This window comes from Opisthorchis viverrini (genome assembly GCF_000715545.1).
Source record: "Opisthorchis viverrini unplaced genomic scaffold opera_v5_46, whole genome shotgun sequence".
Taxonomy (NCBI): Eukaryota; Metazoa; Platyhelminthes; class Trematoda; order Opisthorchiida; family Opisthorchiidae; genus Opisthorchis; species Opisthorchis viverrini.
In genome coordinates this window covers 2,192,116-2,212,154 of record NW_008751703.1, presented here as the reverse complement: position 1 = coordinate 2,212,154, position 20,039 = coordinate 2,192,116, and the positions used below count along the sequence as shown (strand labels likewise).

The 20,039-nt window shown below is 44.4% G+C and overlaps 1 protein-coding gene across 1 annotated transcript; it reads left to right on the top strand.

Annotated features, from left to right (window-relative positions):
• Positions 1 to 1,747: 1,747 nt before the first annotated feature.
• Positions 1,748 to 2,237, top strand: T265_03363 (hypothetical protein; the record flags this gene model as incomplete). Its single annotated transcript, XM_009167824.1, has 3 exons — positions 1,748 to 1,868; positions 1,915 to 2,060; positions 2,082 to 2,237. 3 exons carry the CDS (start codon positions 1,748 to 1,750, stop codon positions 2,235 to 2,237), a joined length of 423 nt encoding a protein of 140 aa, XP_009166088.1.
• Between the last annotated feature and the right edge of the window lie 17,802 nt (positions 2,238 to 20,039).

Sequence of the window (20,039 nt, the reverse complement as noted above, 5' to 3'; positions counted from 1 at the left end):
AGACCCAACGTAAAGCTGAACATAACTTTGTTTTTTTGTCCAGATTCGGACAGACAGTTGGAACGAATTTCAGGCTGGGAGTTACGTGACTAGGTCACTCCGATGAGCATGTCTCATGGTGTTCTGATCAGCACGTGTCCAAGATAGTTTCTGCATGTGATTCCCTGTTGACCCGTGTCTTTGTATCTGACTTTAGTGCAGTTGTCACACATTTGAACTGTGAGGTTCCGCAGGCTTCAGTAAAGTATCTAGAACTGAGCGGTTCATTCATGCGTNATCTTCAATGCCCCTTGACTGAAATTGTTAGTTGCCTGTGTAATTACATTGGGGCGAGAAACGTTAAATCGTCAGCGCTCTTGTGGTGCACACTGGATGTGCAACGGCACGTCCTGCCACCCAATTGATGGCATCGCTATGGGTTCGACACTGGCCCCGATAGTTCCCTGAGTAAACTAGAGAATGGTTCTCTGAAAGCAACCATAAAGTAGACAAAGTACCATCGTCGATACGTAGATGACACTTTTGTGGTTTTACTTAATGGAGCAGAACTGGACTGACTACATTCAACAAGAGGTCAGTAAGAACCACGTATCCATCAAATTCACAACCACTAACCCACAGCCACGCACTGATGATGTCACCTTGATTGGTGGTGAAACGTTTGCAGCCAAATTGCCCAGCTCAGCGAACAAGTCAACGACCATTATTCGATCTGTCGACCACCTTTATCCCGTAACGCCCGAGGAGAGCGAATTAGCCGAACCAGAAGTGTTGAATTCCATGAGCTTGAAATTCTGGGAGGGGTCAGTGAAATCTAGTAAAAATAATAATAACAATAAAATAATAAAAATAATCGTTCAGGTACGACGCCCTTTCCGTATATAGCTCCCAAAACCCGAAGGAAGCACGAGGACTGGGATTCTGCAAGGTTGCCCAAGCGTAGACAGGAACAGTCGAGATGCCACGGTTGGATTCGAACCACAGACCTTTCGGCCAATAAGTTCATGTCACTGAGCTAAATCGGGTGCTCAAGTGGACTCTGATCTAGTTGAAGGAAAGCCTATCATCAATATAACAACTGCGAATCCCCAGTGATGAAGTCTCTCCTCTAACATGAAATATCCCCACGGAGGTCAATGGAACGATTGATTGCTAAAGTTATTATCTACAAATCCATCAGTTGGCCTACCAGATGACACCAGAGTGGAAAGCTGGTTAGAATCGGTCCATGTGAAGTTTCAACCCAGTAAACAAGAATGCCCAGAAATCTTCGCTGATTGAGTGATAACCCAAATGAGATGCGAAAATGACTCACCTGAGCACTTTTATGCAGCCAAAGAGGAGGACCTGTTCCGCTCTAAAGCCTGCTTGAGATCGATATTTTTTAAATCTAGAACAATACAGAGTCCACAATTTTACTAGAATGTCCAATTTTGTCCAGTAAACCAAACAGCTGTCTATCGCACCATGTTTCAACAACCAGCCAATAATACGACATTTTCAAACCTTTTAAAGTTTAAGAAAGAGGTTGACAAGGGCTATATTCATAGAGAGAGAGCTACGTATACGGTTCTCTGTCGTGTATATTAGTTCATGGATGTCGGTGCTGCAGCGACATCATTTCGTCCGTTAGTCGAGTACCTCTTGATGAGTTTTCCTAGTCCTTCATACCCCTGTATGGTATTGCTTTATTATCTGCGTCGGACGTATCAACTGCGCTTGATGGAGATTATACATCACAACTCCGATGGTGTGTCGCCTCGTTCGTGATCCTTGCTTCGTCGGTATCATTGAAGGCCGCCCAAAACATTCCATTTATATTTTGGGCAGTCAGAATACGCTGTTGATCCATCTCTATCCACAACTCCGTGTGTCGCCTCGTTCGTGATCCTTGCTTCGTCGGTATCATTGAAGGCCGCCCAAAACATTCCATTTATATTTTGGGCAGTCAGAATACGCTGTTGATCCATCTCTATCCTCACTTTACACAGTCCGTTTTGCGGAACGTTGTGGATTCCGAAGAATTCAGTGTAAAGAAGTGGCACTCTCTGGTGCCTCGGGTGAATGAGGCAGCTGAATAGGACCCTAGTTGCGCTGTTGGCTTCTCTTGCCGGTCTCCAGGAGATCTCAGCGACCTGCTGGAACGTCTACCGCAAACTTTGTCAATCCATACGGCAAAAAAAACGACAAATCCAGTCATGGAAAGCCTCATTGAAATCAAGGATGATGATGGATAATTTGCTGTTTTGTTCCTTCTGCCATTACGTCTTTCACTAGTATTCTGTTGTCCTTTTGCTAGTTGTGATTAGTGTCTTTTTTCTCGAAGAAAATGATTCGACTAATTAAATATAAAAGTAAAACTAATCGTTCAGCTCCCTGGTTCCTGGTTTGGCCCAGCCGTACCATGTTCCGTACTTGTCAAGATCATTGTCGTATTGTGGGTGGCCGTCTATAGGTTACGCTTGCACTGAGCCTGCCAGACTACGCGATAGGGAGAAGACAGAGTACTGGGGACATGGCTGTATTGCCAGAACAAAACGTACAGAGCGTCTGCGTAAATATATAGGATGACTAATCGGCCAAATATGGTCGTTCACTTGTTCGCTCCGTACAGCCAATGCTGGTGTTCCGGTCGTGAACACTCTCAGGCCCACTACGCTGGTCGTCAGTTGCTAAGTCGTGTTTGGTGGGAGCCGCCGACTCACCTACTTTCCGGACGTGTCGTACCGATGGTGACCTTGGGAATGCGTCACTCTCTGCATATGTGCTTATCCTTCTGTCTGGGTGTGCCCTGACAATCATGTCTAACGCTTCTCGTCGGTTTGAAGAGCTTGCGCGATTACTGGGTCCGAAACCGGTCAACCCGTACTTCGAAAGCTCGGTCGACTCAACTCTACCATCCACCTACCTCCAAGATGGGACACCGAGTAGCCCTTCGACCAAAGCTAGTTTATTTGCTCAAGTCGGGCAAGATTTTCTCTTCAGCGCTAGTTTTTTACCATGCCTATTCAAGCACTGTGGCTAGCGTGGAAGATCCTGGAGCAACCAGCCAGGCAATTGTCACCATCGTCGGTATTGGTATCCACCATCTCACCTGAATGGTCAATGTGGTTTTCTTATCAAAAGTCACTGCTAACTTTTGCCCTGTTTCAAAATCCTAACAATTAGACAACCTCGACCATAATAAAACATCGTGGATATGAAATGGATTAGCACGAAGCAAATGAGTGTTTGGTGTAATATAGTACAACTTTATGGTTGAAGTAGCAAATTAGGTGGACAGGGTTTCGGAGGTTGAGGCTATATGCTGAGTCCTAAGAACAGCGAAAACAGTAATGGACTGTCCAGAGTTCTCATCGATAATATGGATAGTATTCAAAACTCCCGTTTTAAGTTAGCAACCTGTTGAGAGATGTTGGGTCTCTTTTCGGTGGACACAATCAGGTGCTGCAGCGCTGAACCTGACTCCTCACCTATGTTTCCTGTAGGCTGACGACACCATTCAGTAAGGATCTTCCAAATAAAGTGTTTTATCGATGGTAGTGCTCCGACCATCGGGTGTTCTCTGTCGTGTCCTGGCCACATATAAAGGTCACCGATAGCTGTCGGTCATTCGGCTGACGAGCTTGTATCGGTTTCGTTCACAGTGTGTAGCAGAGAGCGCCTACATTGGGGGTGGGTGATGTACAAGCCTGCTTGCTTGGGTTTGGCTCATGAGCTCTTTCTCTGCTTTCTATCCACATAAATTGACGCTAACCCCTGTGTCAGTGAAACTCTGTCCCCTGGTGCTTCCATAGTCTACACACCAGACGTGCTTGTCTGTGCGCGCTCACCGCTAAATTAGCGGCGTTCCACGTGTGCCAGTTCAACGGACTGTCCATGCGGCATCCCTGAAGCGATCGGATGCACGGTGCACCCCGGATCGGCTGACTCAGCTGAGTCGGTGTTGAACGTGTGATTCGCGCTCGTCCGTCAGGCACCCCACAACCCGAGGGGGGTGATGTCCATTGTGTCACGTGATGCATGAGCTAAACACAGGTGTGTACGTGTGCACATTGGAGAGAAAATACCGGTTCCGGATTGGATAATCGAAAAACCGGGCCGAGAGAACGGATTTTGAGGATGCAGTGTTACGGGGGAGGGGGGAACACCGTTTTGGAATCAGTAGACGCTCGAAGGTGCAACTCATTGGCTTGTTCTTGGAATTCAGGTTAAAGAATAAACTCAGCTGCGCCTACCTTATGAGCCCCATGAAGGGCGTAACCGGTGGCGGGCTGTCGAAGAGTTTTCAGCAACTTGTGAGTAGTTTGCTTTATAAAAACCCAAAAGTCGTTTCGAGAACATGAGGTACGCTTGCGGAGCCGCGTCATGCCCCCAAGCCATGCGTATGAAATACGACACTGGGTCGTTGAATACGAATATATCGCGCAAAGTAGGCGGGAGAATCGTCAGTTTGGCCCACCAGAGACCTCTACGATTAACGACCACCGTGGATGAGTTTGTAAGAGACTTGATTTAAGTGGTTGCGTGCGCTTGGGTAAAAAATCAATGCAGCCAAAGTCAGACCAGATTCGAAATGATGCTCTTATCAATACGATTATCTGGCAGTCAACATTGTATGTGCTCTGTGTCTACGTATGTTTGATGTGAAGAAATTGAGTGAAGAACTCAATAACTAAATAGCCGTTTATTTTTCTGAATGCATAAGTCTCTGGTTCGTCACTGGTAAGTGTACGGCTATCTGGATTCCGATGATTTCGCGGTGACAATTTGCTGGCAGAACATGTGACAGCCCAAACACTTCTGCCGTTGTTGTTTCATCTACGCTAGAACTTTTTGAATAAGGTATACGAGCTCCTCTTATCCGATCAGTCTGATCTGATGGATCATAGCTCTTGAATGCAGCAAGATACCCAAACTCTAAGTAAGTCACAAACATGCTTTTATGCAGGCCCTTCAAACTACCGCATAAAACTTTGATTCGATCCCAGTCATATAAACATAAAATGAGGTTTTTCGAGCGCATCACTTGGAATGTCAAAGAAAGAATATCATTAGCATAAAACTCTGTAAGGCTATTATTCCTCAGTGTATGTTGTTGAAGCCATTTTGTGGTCTTTAATAAGGGCAGTTGCTTAGGATGAAAATATCCTTAGCTCGTCCATATTTGGTGCGAGGTGAATTTTGTTACCGTAGGACAACATCAAGTGACCATCAATCGGCTGGTCTCAAAGTTTCTTGTGGTCTGTTCAGCTAATAACGCTGAAACTTTGGACGTAATGCGCTACCCATAAGGTTGTTGAAAACTCTTTGACAGATCGCGACTCATCAAATAGGCGCACTTCTCGAGTTTCCATTAACCATATGTTCTATTTAAACATCATAAACGAGGGATTCAGCTGGGTTCCAGCTGAGTCTGCTGTCAAAACCCAATTGGTATGCAGGTGAGTGTATAGGTCGAACGCTGAACATGTTTTGAAAGACGGAGAACTGACCTAATCATACTAGAATAATGTTAGGTATTGGAAGGCGATTTAATAGATGTTGAAATGAGAGCACAGGTGCAAGTAGCATGAACGAAGGACACGTATGAGGACGGTAGAGTAACCGTCCGATAAGTGGGAAGTCGGCGGTTCGTATCCTTAAGCACGTGTGCGTTTGCTTTTAGGACACGTTTACTTGAGTCCTCATTTCAACATGTTAGATGAGCGAGGAATTAACTTACATGACAGGTCTAGGAGACAACTCAATTGATTGTCCTGATAAAACCAATCCATCGGTGATTGAATGTTGAAGAACATCTGTCGAAAGTCCAAAATGGTGTGTACGTAGAGCACTCCACATTTCACGGTGGAAAGTCTCACGGGAATAGAAAATCGTACTTGTTGTATTCTTGTGAAACACAGTGTAATGGTCCTGTGGTTCAAGGATTTTCGCAATCAGCTGAATACAGACCAAATACAGCCACCATATCTTCTGAGTAAAGTGTATCTGAGATCGACTATCAGTCAAACACAGCGTGTACGTGTCATTGTCCGTATGCTTAGACTGGAATGTGGCTAAGTTTGTTGTTTTGTCGGCGAGGATACGTCAATGTTGAAATTCCTGTTCGAAGTCTGGCTGCCGTGTTCGTTACTTTGTGCAGTAGGCCCAAGCAAGGTAAACGGAAGGTTGGACCGATCACTAACGTTGACAGTTCGGATGTGTGCTGATCTTCGGAACACGTACGCTCCACGTGCAACCTGAATCCCGACTGCAGTGTGCACGTGACATCAAAATCGATGCAACAGTTTGACTAGCGTTTGTGAAGTGTAATGGTTTAGTCGCGTTCAGTTTTTAATCCCATTTGGTTTTCGTGGGGGGAATCCTGCATACCGTTTGTGCACCGTAATTTGTGCGTGGAGTTGCTTCGATGTCTGACCTGAGACATTGTGGACAATTAATTCGGTAGACCCAGTTTTCGGTTGTTGACACCCTTAGCTTTTACGAAATGTCGCCGTAAGGTATCTTCGATTAGGAAGGATGTTTTCATACCGTAATCACGAAGCACTTGCTGGATGACGTTCCCACAGTGACCAAAGGATTTTTGACTCCCCGTCTGGCAGATTCGGAGAGTGTTCGCAACGATCATTGACCAGTGAGTCTGGAGGGCGGAGTATTTACCTTGCTCTACCACCCTACTGAATCATTCTAATTCATCTGTTTGTATGGATCCATCCGGAAATAGCTTCTTGATATAATTTTCTAAGAATCGGACATCTGCGTGTATGACATGGTGCACATGCGAGGACTCCTAATATGGACACATGTCGTTTGTATGGTTTTTCTGTGAATTACGCCGGGGAATCAATGATTGACGTTAACAGCTAATCTATAAATAACTTTCAGTTCCCATGATGAATATGACACTGCTGTATTTTAATAAAGGAAACCACTCACAAGGTTGGTGTCGAAGAGTTTTCAGCGACTTGTGAGTAGTTTTCTTTATGAAAACATACTACGATATATCGGGTATGGTACCAACTGACACATGAGGCGGCCTTTATTCAGCACATCCAGGTGAAGGATATCATAAATGAGATATTCGGCTGAGTGTTTTATGAAAACCGCATTGCTATGCAAATGTGTCTATTTGTCGAAATACTTTTGTACTGTCTAGTAAGGCGGTTTAAGGAGGTTTACTGTTTTGCGGCTGATTTATACGTAAATATCGTCATCGTATCCCAGCCATGTATGCGGCGGATGATGATCACGTGAGGGCTTAGTTTTTACGTCGTAAATAAAGATCAGTTGCTGTAAGGGTGTTACAGTACATAATGTCACCATCGGTCTGCCTATACATAATTGTCGTCATTGTGATATAGGTACATTGTCATTTGCGCGACTTACAACTAGCTGGTAATATGACTCTAACAAATCGCTCAAGTATTTGAGTAGGTTTCAAGTTGCACAGTCTATGATGGGCTCTGCGGGTGAGCCTATTTTATTGAGTTTTGGTAACGCAGAATCTTCCGAGTCCCATGAATTTCAGTGCAGGCGTATAACGCGGTCATTGGTCATGTCTGGATGCTTGGTTACTCAAAATTTGGCCTTATGGAGAGTTAGAGTTCCCGTATGTCGTCCGATCTTCACGTAAGGATATGTTAGCTATTCAGAGCCCTTATGTTTCGTGACAACTTTTGCAGTGATGTCGCCTTCTTTGGGGATCGAAATTGACTTATCTTTATTTAACGAGTTTGATGTACGTGATAAGTTGCTTCTGATTAGTAGTTGGTTATTGAGAATATTGCTGATAATTATTCTTGTTTCCTCGAAAACGCGGGCTTCCCAAGCAGAAACATTTACTCGGGGTTGTCGGTTCCCGAGTGAACTTGAAGGTACGGTCTATTTTCAATAATTGCGACTCTTTGTCACGTGAGCTTCTGGGCAGGCTGCAGGCAAAGCCCGTTTGAGTCAATTACTTCAGGCAATATTGCTTGGTTGCAGCTTCTCCCAGAATCTTCTATTTTCCGTTGGAGTTTGCTAAGTTTTCCCTCTTGTCTGAGCATGGGCCTTTCTATGGTTGTCTTCATCCGTTTTGTGGTTAGAGCCCTGATAGCATTTGACGGGTCCCGTGACAAAAGTGCACCTAAATGATCATCGTTCGTTTCCTCCGTTGCACGTGTTGGTCTAGTACTTTTTCACCAACGACAAGGATAAGGCCATGTGTACCAGCACCAACAAGTTAATTGATAAGATGTAGCATGAACTGCTTACGGCTGCTGCGATCACCGGTTGGGTGCTGGTATCTAAAAGCCGAGCACGACTGTATCCAACTCCTTTTGTCACTTTTCTTCGCTTGCTATTTTTGCACTGTATGAAGTATTGCCTTGCCGACAACACGCTTGTTCATTTTTGTTTTTTTTTGTGTGTGGTGTGATAATGCAACAGCAGTTTTTATCTCAAAGACGGGACACATTACTCATCAGGTTGCTAAACACTCCTTGAAGCCCATGACCGGTTTTGCCCTTCCACTTCATGCTCATCAGGCAAGTGCAGTCCTCGAGTTTCTGTCAAACCTATGTTCTAGTTGAATACAAATTGTACGCGTTTCGCGAAGTACATTTATTTGCAAGCCAACTGGAGATTCAGGTGGGATTCTTTTGAGTCACCCGTTAAAAACCAACTTAGTTCGCAATTGACCGTATTTCGCGAAGCGCAACAATAATTGTTTATCGGGACCGTTCCACAAGAAAATTCTGGGCACTTGCCTAGTTTTTTGCACAATAATGTCACTGGGGGTTTCCTTATGGTTTCTTGCTCTTTTTCTCTCGGTTTTTGTTTGTCATAAGCTCAGAGCCGGAATAAAGACTCATAAGGTTCCCAAAAGCTCTTCTACAGCCCACGATCGGTTTAACCCTTCTTGAGGCTCATCAGTCCCCAAGTTTCCGTAATCCTTATGTTCTGCTTGAACTCAGATTGTACGAAATCAGCGAAACACCCTCATTCGCAAACCAGTTTGGCTTTGACGGGAGACTCATCTGGAACCCAACCGAATCTCTCGTTTATCGTTTTTAAGCAACACCAGGCGATATGATGCAACACAGTTAGTTGCTTGAAAACATCATATACGAGAGATTCAGCCGGGTTCCTGTGAAAGAGATATTTGTGGTGATGCTATAACCGTGCTACTGCGTGTCCCGTCGGTCCTTCTCATAGGAATTAACTTATGATGGTGTATCATATAAGTATTGGAATGGTGTCGACCAGCATCCGGAACTTCATGCCAAATTTATCCGGTTTATTCTACATATAGTTGATGGACCAACAGCGTGACTTCAAAGGTTTGACTTTTTTGACATCAGTCACACATAATTCAGACACATAAACAGCTCGGGACTTAACTGTGAATCGCAAGAACTCTGATAAACGTCCATCAATTGGCGTGTTTTCGTATCATTGCACCGAGGGCACATTTCGGTCCGATAAAATCTATCTCTTTGCCTCACTCTGTGGAACACTCATGCACTACAGTCATCAGTAATGAAGTCCGGTGAACGACTGTCTCAAGGTTTCACCAGCATCGCCCTGCAACGAAGTCCGTACAATGCTGTCATAGATAAACAGTCTGAATTAGCCCAACGGAGTATGTTTCTTGTTAGAGTACGTTTTTTTCAGTTCAGGGATAATTCGAAGGACGCTGTCACGGATTTACAACGGATCGTTGTGTTTGGATGAAAAGTTGAGGTCACCTAGGCATTTTTGACCTGATGGTGACAAGCCACCACGTGCAGCGATTCTTTGATGTGTGGGACGCATCAGTGTTGCCAAGGTGCAAGAACCCCCACGATATGCTTTGTGCAAGTGCAGATGCACTCACTTCAAACACGATCACAAGCCCCTCATGGATGAAGCATCGAGTAAGCCACGTTGGTCGGAAACCTAATCACTCGTCTCTGCGGCACGAACACACAACGAGGCCGGTCTTTGAAGGGCCTGATCGTTGTGCGGCTGCTGGGGTCAGATCTTGGCCTGTCAATCGCTCATCTCCACGCCGGTTCGGTGACAATCATAGTCAGTCGCCTTGGTTCCTATTGGGGATCGCACGGTATATCGATGATGCGAATCCACCCGACGCCCAAAACATTGGAACCGATTGAGGACATTTGTGAAACTGGCTCTTGAGCAAAGTCAGGAAAGCACAAGTACACAGCTACAGGCAGAAAAGTTATTCGGACTTAACCAAGGCACCGTTTATTCCGGTGTTAACTGTCAGGACATATGCTTTCTTAACTGCTAACCAAGTGAATTAGTCTGTTGTGCATAAGGTAGCCATTAAGCTGTATTCGAGTTACAGAAAGCAGTGACTTTAGTTTGCTTGGATTGATTTTATTTGCATGGCGTACAAATCATTAAATTGACATCCAGGATTTGTATGATCACGCAACGCTGACAGTGAGCTGTTTGCTAAGTATGAGTTTCTGTTCGAAGTTCAAGACCATGGGTCTTGGGCAAATAAAACAGTTGGGGCACAGTTTTCTCATGCTCACCCACTTCCTCGTTTCCGTCCAGCGTCCAAAGCTAACATGGAGGCCGAGGCCCGAATTACAACAGGACACTGAGGGATGTCCCAGCACCATGAGCTTATATGGTCAGGCAGTCCATCTAAAGTGTGTTGACAAATAGTTGTTAGAATGAGCATTAACCTTGAAACATCTCACAAAGGAGAACCAATCTCCGGTCACGTTACTTCACAGAATGAATGGGATGGTTGTTAACAAATTAATTTACTTAACTGCTTACTGTGTGACTTTTCAATAGACCAGTAAACCGATTAATATGGCAGTAGACTTGTTTGGCAGATGCTTATTCATCAGTATTCCACAATCGACACGGAGGGCAAGAACCCCAAATGATGCTTAATGAAAATTTGTCCTCTTGGACAGGATAGATAACAATCTTCACCTGGGACGACATCATACTTTGGTCACGTTTTCAAACTTCGATTGGCATGGTACCACTCAAATGCGTGGTAAACGGGCTTTAGGAGACATTAGGTCAGGTTATGGATCATATTGACAGTAACCACAATCACGACTTCCTCATCCAGTTGTCTGCTGCAGGTGCTCAAATAAAGTTCCCGAATATTACCTGTTTGTCATAGATTGAAGACCGCTTTCGTTTAGTATAGAGAATGGATGAATTACCCAGCGAAAGGAACTTAGACACGTTGGGAAGTGACGCCTTTTGTCCTGTAGTAGGTAGTGGAAGCACCCTATATGGGAGCATTTGCAAATGATGAACAATAAGTTTTCTTTAATTCACCCAGTCTAATACCTGCATCTCTCATTTGATGGCCTGCCAATTGGACACACTATAAACACGCTGTAGATATATTATGGCTGAACTTGACCACATGCAATTCGCACACAGAAGGACCAGCCCGAATATGGAGTTAAATTTCTGATATCAGTTCAAGCTTAGTGAGTAGCTTCACGAATCAGGCGATCCATGTCAACATCGCATCAAATATTATTCTAACTGGTATGTTGAAATCCCCGTAGGTTCTTCTTGATGGATACATGGTGACTGCATGAATTAGTTTTTGTAGGGTATAGGGATGAACACTGAGTATAGGGTTGCTCGCTGTATCCTAGTGTCTCTGATCTCACTCGGTTATATGATGGGTCTCAACAGGGAACAGATACGCATTACTGATTGGCTCTAGTAAGAGCAAAACTCAGACCCCGTTCTTCCGCTTAGGGACAAAGACAAGTCTATCCAAACGGATGTGATGTGGACTAATATTCAACAAACTTCATAACTACCTGGACCTCTAATTACTGAGATAAGGCATTAATCAGACGGAAACGAACAGGGTGGCTTCGACAGTACAGTAATTATAACAGGAAGCAAGCATCACAACAGCTTGCGGAAGTGCAGATCCCCATGTTCTGCTCCATGCTTTTTTCCAGCACATAGGTTAAAAAAAATTAATGAAATAGAGTTTTCATCAATTTTGTAAGTAGTGTGTTCCACTGCACATTGAAATCTCACAAAGCCTCAGTTTAAAACTTCGATACCCATGTGTGATATGTGCTCAGCCATATGGACACAGCTACCGAAGGTGATTTGGGTTGTGGGCACATTTGCCTTCTGGTACAAAATCCTAGCCCTCAGTCTTCTTGCTGTCTATTCGGATCTCTTTGAAGCATCTCTTGATAGTCCTGTCACAATTTTTGATATATGACTTCAGTACAGTCCACATACCTACAGTAAACATCATTTTATAAAATTCACAGCAATCCTTTCAGTCAGTGAGGAGGATCCTACGTGCACCAACGTCGCGGATATAAAGTCCATCCAGGCGCTGCGCTAACGCAGCACTAGTGTTGACAGTAACCTGTCTGCTGACACGGTGCGGACTGGGGCTGTCAAGCTCACATGTTTGTCAAATTTAGCAGAGTCAGTTGACAAACGTCGAAGCAGTCGAACTTGTTGTCATCCAACTAACCAGGTCCTGTGCTTCCCTGTCTCACACAGCATGGCCCAAAACCCAGAGTCGCCCCGTCGGAGCTCACCTCGTCTCTCAAACTTTCACCGCACGTAGTTTTATGCCGGGTATTGTCGTTTGATTCTATCCCATTCTTCCATTTCAAAACGTATGATGAACCAGTCCACAGATCGATCCGGGTTCTCTAGGTCTGATCCTTGCATTGGTTTGTTTGATCAGCTCATGGACAGTGAACTACCAGCTGTAATGGAGTTACTTTGTGATGTCTCTGCTAAGTTAACACCACAACCATGACTGGAAACGATGAGACCTGTCTTGCTTGATGCCGTCTATCCGAAGGGTGCAGTAGCTCCCAGCTGTCTTACTGGTTCTTTGCCTTGCCGAGCGTATCGGTAGACTGAGTTCTTCAGCATGGGTTTACTGGTCGTGAGACGGCACAGTAAGCAGAAAGGAGTGCGACGGTGACTCATGCTGTCTTCGAACCCATCTATCTCCAGTGAGGCATAGACGAACAGCGACGCCCATGCTCGGCTAAAATGAAGCACCAGTGAAGTTTAAGGCGATCAGTCACTGTCCTGATGCGCTGTCTTTGTGCTGATAAGCTGATGTTCTACGAAGGCGTAGTGTTTGTTGGTCAAAACCCACTGCCCAGTAACCAGTGTGGTTTGAAGTGGCGAATTTAGGCAGTCAAGTTTGCTTCCAAACCCACCATGGGTAGGTAGACCAAGCAAAACCATCGCAACTCCTAATGTCCACATGCATTGAAGGGTGTGACAGTTGTTCGGTCGCGCACAAACAGGTGAGTTAACATGCATTTTGTTTCTTTACTGCTGTTTGGTAGCTCAGCTTTTTCCAGCCTGGTTAGCAAAAACCATGTGTGTCGATTGGCGTGGTCCGTGCTACCGTATTACTCACGTGAAAGAAGGGTATAACCGAATCATGCTTCTGTGCCATTGAGTAACTTTTTCTCTTTCTACAGCCTAGGACACTGTGACATTGATGTGAGATGGTGAGCTGGTGACCGTCTTTGAACTGACATCACGCCGGGCTACTCCGATGGTCCTCTCTCGAGAAAAATGAGTAAGACAGTGTATGGTTTGAGACGGGCTGCACGCGCATCCACCCGAACACTCTCTCCGATGTAAACTCGAGGGTAGACAGGACGGACCATTTCCAAAACAGTCAGTGCGCTCAACTGGTGGCTCGGTTTTGCCAATTCGGGTGGATACAACAGAACAGCTGAGACCCAGTGCATGCGAGGAACCATGTGCTGGTCCACACCCTCATGAGACAGCTACATATGGCTAGCAAGTGCACACCATCATTCAGCTAGGTCCATACAACAATAGTCGCATAGAGTCATCTTTAACATCTTCATGTGTTAAAACGCCAGTATGTTCAGGGTGTTAGAGCGGGCATTTGCATGTGTTCAATATAGAATGATGTATTTCCACAAACGGAAGTTACTGAAAACTCGTTGACACCTCACTACCGGTTTCGCCCTTCAGGTGGCTCATCCGGTGGGCACATCCCCTCTTATGTTCTATTTGAACATCCAAACGGAAAAAAACATTACAACACAACGAAAAACGACCAAATTCGTGATAATACAACAAAATGCATAACAATGGAGAGTAGTAAGTTATGAGATTGCAATGGAAATCCAGAGTTAATAAGTGGCGGACCACGCAAATCCCCTAGTGGCCTGGTCGGTGACATCTGGACGATACCAAAGGCTGTATACCACCCAGTGATAGGATACATGGCGAAAACCATCGATGCTGTCACAAATGTACAGAAACATTATATATATATATATATATGCCAGAAACGTAGCGACACTGGCGATCTTCTGATCAACCTCCATAAGGCGGCTACACCTGAACACAATGGTGATCTCAATCTGTATGGCTTACAAAGACTGGGTTGAAAATTTTTGCAACTTTGAGATAGCGAATGCTGGACAAACGGGAAAGCGTGACAATCTATGGTAGAACTACTAGGTGAATACAATAATCAAATTAAAATATACATACACATTGGATTGAATAGGATAGTTTAAAGGGTCGGTAGAGCAATACTGTGCAAACAGCATCATATAACAGGTGGAGCCTCACTGAAAACAACTCATTGTGACAGGAAATATAACGGAAAGTTCGTCGGAATCTGAGTATCACATGGCCTTCTCTGTAAGCAGCAACTGCTTGGCCGAACCACAAGAATGTCATCTAGAACGACATAAGGTGGGAAACATTCTCGGTAAAGAACCGCGAAGTTTGCTTACATACTGTGAACGTTTTATTTCTTGTTTGCGTCACACTCGTGCGTGGAAATTGACTTTTTCCATTCAACCAACAAGACAAAGTAAAAAAGCCTCGTATCGCCGCTATAGATTACCTTTCAACTGCAATACTTTTGGACTGTTCGTCAACTTCAGGTGGATTCGCACTGTCAGCGACCAAGTCCTGAAAATATTCAGACATTTTTTGCACGTGCTGGTTGCTGATCTACTGGAAACTATTCATCCACGGAATTGTGTTGATTCCAATAACAGTGCGGATCGATGACACAAAGCTATGTTACTAGAGGGGACAACAATGCACGTCACTTCTAACTCTGATGAGAATAGAATTGACACATCCCATCTTTTGATCATCCCTCGTTGCATTCCGTCATGCATTGAAGGTTCTTTAGGTTGTTCACTTTTAAGACTCTTGGAGTTACATCCAGTTGACACAGGATTATTTTTAAGACACCCCGACATTATTGTTAACACATAGATGGAACCAGGTTCAGTGACCTAACAGCATCTGCGTAGACATACACGCATACATCTATGTTTCACCAAGGCTTCTAATGAGTACCTCAGCCCGGCGATGATTCGAAGTGTGTGTGGCAGACTGGCGCGAGGTGACTCACTGTCCCTCAGATCGAATCGGAGCCGGGGTCTAAATGAGGAGGGCCACCAAGAAACAAAAAAAAACCCATCACGATCTAGAGGACAGGCAGACAGGTCGCTGGCTGGATAGAAGTGAGAAAACAAAAAAAGAAAGCTGTTCAACATGCCACTGGAGATTAGGTGACTCCATATCAAACCAGCGTCATGTGATTTTGTGTTTCGTCCGCCTGCTGACAAATAGAATTCTGCTCAACATTCTGTCTCCAGTGACCTGCTGAAGCATTTACATTAGTTTTAAGCAGTGAATACTGGAAAACAGGTTTTCTCTATCAACTTGCTTTGGAACTCGATACAAACTTATGGGAAGTGGAAACATCAATAATATTGACTGGTACTCAATTCCACTTGTGTAGTCGTCTAAAAGACTAAGCCGTGTTGCTTGGTTGACTATTTATAATGTAGTCCGAAAATAAGCCAACTACGGAGGCACTTGGCAGACGATTGCTCCAGGTTCTTTTGAAGAGTACACGTGTCCGACAGTTTCGGTTCAGACAGCAGCCACACTTTTTACGGTGTAGACAGAGTTCGGTCTCCATCCAAATAGCTTTCTTACTGACAACTCGCGATATGAACATTAGGGAATGCTGCATTGCTTTCGGTCTGCAAGTGCATAACCCTCAGTATGTTCCTATTTCGCATTTGTCTACTCCCTATTGAGTACATTACATCACTTGTAGGATACAATTAATTCGATGTAATTAGTCGTGCATAGGTGTGCCTGACCAGTACCGTCAAACTCATCGTCGAAATCCGCGGTAGGTCGAGAAAGTAACATATAGTTTCACTGTCGAATCACTTGCTATTAATTGGACAATTTCTACGACTTCACCATTATTTGGGACACGCTTTCTTACCCTGTTCCGTCCTAAGAACACAGCCGGTGTCACAAACTTCCATTCAGTTACCGACTATCTACCATAGAGCGCAACCTTTCGCAATTGTTCCTCATCTTCAAAAGCCTGGTGCTTCGCCTGTCGCACTTTCGGTGGAGTGTCAGTTACATGGGCCAAGTCGGGCCATTGCGTAAATTCTGCCCGGCCCTTTAAGTGTTAATTGAACCTGGGTTGCATTCGTCATGTCCTTACTTACTTGTGCACCAAAAGTCACCTTGGCTTCTTGCCGTGTTTACTATCGGCTCAGTTAGCTCTTGGTCGGTCTACAAGCTGTGTGCCGCACTGAGCCTACCATTTGGGCGGGCTTTTTCAGCGTGAACCTAATTATCTTGGGACGGTTCGGTTAGTAGACGGGGACACTGTGACGATTCAAGATGTCTTCAAACAACCCCATCCCAAGGGCTTGACGAACGTTGGGACGATCTCACACGAAAAAACTCAGACACAGGCGACCGTTTCCTGACGCGTCGATCGGTTAATATTCCGCCCAAGAGTAGTGCCTAGTGATCCATACCCAGTGTCCTTCAACCAAAGCGTGTCATGAAGTAGAATAGCAATCTTAGAATAACCGGTTGATATTCCCCATCATTTTTCTCCTCCAGTCCACACGAGTGAAACTGAATAAGCCTTCTACTGAAACAAAACTGCTCTACAACGTCTATCTGGTCCTAAATTCATCCGCAACTAATCCAGTTGAAAACTGCCCATAATAATTTACGCACTTTATCTTCACTTGTTACTATTACTATGCCGTGCTGACAACGGGGGTTTGTGACAGGGGTTAACGGCGAAATTTCAGTCAGCCACTGTTTCCCATCAATCTTCCTTTCCGTATCAACTCACAGCTAGGGCAGACCAATGTGATTCACCTACGTGCCTTTGACGTCCTGTTGGGGACAATATCATCTATCTGCTTATCTGACCACTAAACTCCCAACATCTTTTTGAACTGTTGGTTCAGGTCCAACTAAGTGAGTTGAGTGAATGCAGTCTGTGGTATCTCGTTCGGTTTGAGCTCCTTTTCGAAAAATAAACCCATCTCTATTCATCTACAGCTTCGGAAACCAATGTCACTCTTAACTTGAGGTAGTGTCAAGATGAAATTGCAGAAGTTTGTAACACAAGCTCTACTCATCTCTCCAGGATTTATGCCTTTGATTGAATTTGGCTGTACGGTCGCAGGAAAGATGCGTATCCGAAATCGCCCGACTTAAAAGTCGAGGACTGTGTCCCAAGAAGGGCGTAGAGCTGTCAAAGCGTTCTTAGTCACCTTACGATTAGTTTTCTTCATCGAAAAGCAATTGCTGATCACGCTGGTGAGAGACACGATTTCTGTGTCAATCAACCACTTCAATAGCAGCGATGCGAATATTAGTAAGAAGTATTGTGGGCCATGAATCAAAGTTGTTCACCTAGCCTTAACCCTAATGAACGTCATCCGAATTTTATAAGCCTGTCAAACCCACCCACTGTAATCACGGCCATTACGTCGCCGATACCGTAGCATCAAGAGTCATCTAAAAAAATGCAGCAAGCTACACTAGGTAGATTGTGGTCCCGACTATGACGGACACACTAAATGTCTTTTCGGAGGTATTCTCTAAAAAACGCAACTGTTTTGTGGGAACAGTCAAGATAGATAGGATCACGCACACTCTGATTTTATCCGTGCCATAAAGTATCATTACCCGGATCAACATTGTAGATTGCTGGATGGTTGAGGAAAGTTTGCAGCGATTTCGAAATATATTATAGCTCGTCTGTCATATTAGATGATAGATTTATCGACAATGATGGGGAGAGATTGCAGTCAGCATAACCCCTCGATTGAGAACTTACGGATAATATCCATATATTTTAGCTTCCCAAATTACGCACATCAGCAGAGGCTCACAGTACAAAGAGGGTAAAAATTAGACAAAATCTTAGTAATATGGAACGTAGTTTTCGTTAAAGAAACCTTCATGGTGCTAAGGCTTCATAGTTGTTAGCATGAGGGATAGATAACCGAGTCCCGGGGGCTGCGAGTGGAGGGTCGTAAGACAGCTACTGGATGAACGGCAGTACGTCACTGGACGATGACAGCAGGATGCCTTGGGATAAGTTACTAGGGTAGTACAAATGCAAATTCAGGGCAGCTGTTCGGCTTACATCGTAACTACGTCGTACTGAATCGTCAACTGTCATCAGCGAGCTGTAAGCCTGGTACTCAAAATTCTTAGGGTTGATAACTCTGCAAGCGGTTTCCCAGTTGGCCTGGTACGTGTTCAGTACAGCCTAGCCTAATGGATTGGAAAGTCTACAAAATGGTAACCTGTGTAATAAGATAAAAGTATATTACAAACGATTGAAATTGCTCGTGTTGTCTTAACAAATGACCCACCAGAGACAATTCACCACGCTAAATTAGCTAGATTTCACAAGTGATTAACAACGCGCGCAATCGATTGTGACCTCATTCAGGCAACCATCTCAAATTCACATGCAAGTTAGAACTACGTAGTCGGCATTTCTATCTATACGAAACTCTTCAACTGAAGAGGCACTGGACTATCCATAACGAGTCATGTCCTTCGGGAGTGTTCATTTCATTGCTTGGCTGGTGTATTACATGTTGGATGGAATTCAGGGAAGTTCATTTGAGTTGCCTTTTCAGAGTGATTTTTACTAGTAAGCCAAACCAGTGAATATTGTGATCGCTGTTCGTCGAGTGAAACAGCGCATCCATCAAAATTTAAACTTAAATCCTTGTTCTGCGACAAGAAATACTCTGATACTTTGACTGTCCGCCCAAATGAACCCAGAAACAGATTTTGCACCTCATAGCTGGTAGTAGAACAGCATAAATGGCCAATTCATTCGAATCACAATTGGATCTTCAGGATACACACGACTGAATTATGCAACATTAGTGGCTGGCTGAAGAGCCTACGAGCACACCACAAGAACAAATGCATTTCTCATCGACTGGAACAGCTATACAGAGCTTACACACTCAATTTATGTGCTGTGATGGCTGAACGACTCCCACCCCGAACATTGGGAGCACAGGATGAGGAAGGTACTCAGCACACGCATGCATCCGGATTATCCTCCACCAGCTGAATGTTTTAGCTTTGCTCCACTGGTTTCCTGTAGTCTTGTTAAGTTTGTGGACTGCAGTCATAAGATGTGTTGGGCGTACATGCTCCCCAAAGGACATTTCTTGTTCGATTCAGATGAATTTCTTACTTGGTGGGGGTACCCTGTGGTAGAAAATCTTTGACTGGGCAGACTGTTTCACCCACCGAGGTTATTATGCCCTGGAAACTTAGTGCGAGGCTAAACTCACTGGAAAATGCGGTGTTAGACCCAAGGATCTTATCCAATTTAGGCAGAGATAATCGTAAATCTTTAACTGTTTTTGGACCGAGCGTGTATAGGAACGTAAGAACTCGCGACTTCGTCCTTATAGATAATACGAGTCTACCGAGTATTAGTACCCAGTTCAGACCTTCAACCGACCATTTATGATTAAATTGCAAATACCAGATATCAGAAATCAACGACTCGGAACTTTGAACACCAACATAGTCCTATGTTATGCGCCGAATGTTTGAGAGCCAGTGATCATATGGCCTCGAGGACATTCGCTACTCATTGTCCATCCTCGTGCTTAAAAATAGTTTTTTTTGGCACTTCCCAGAACATATTC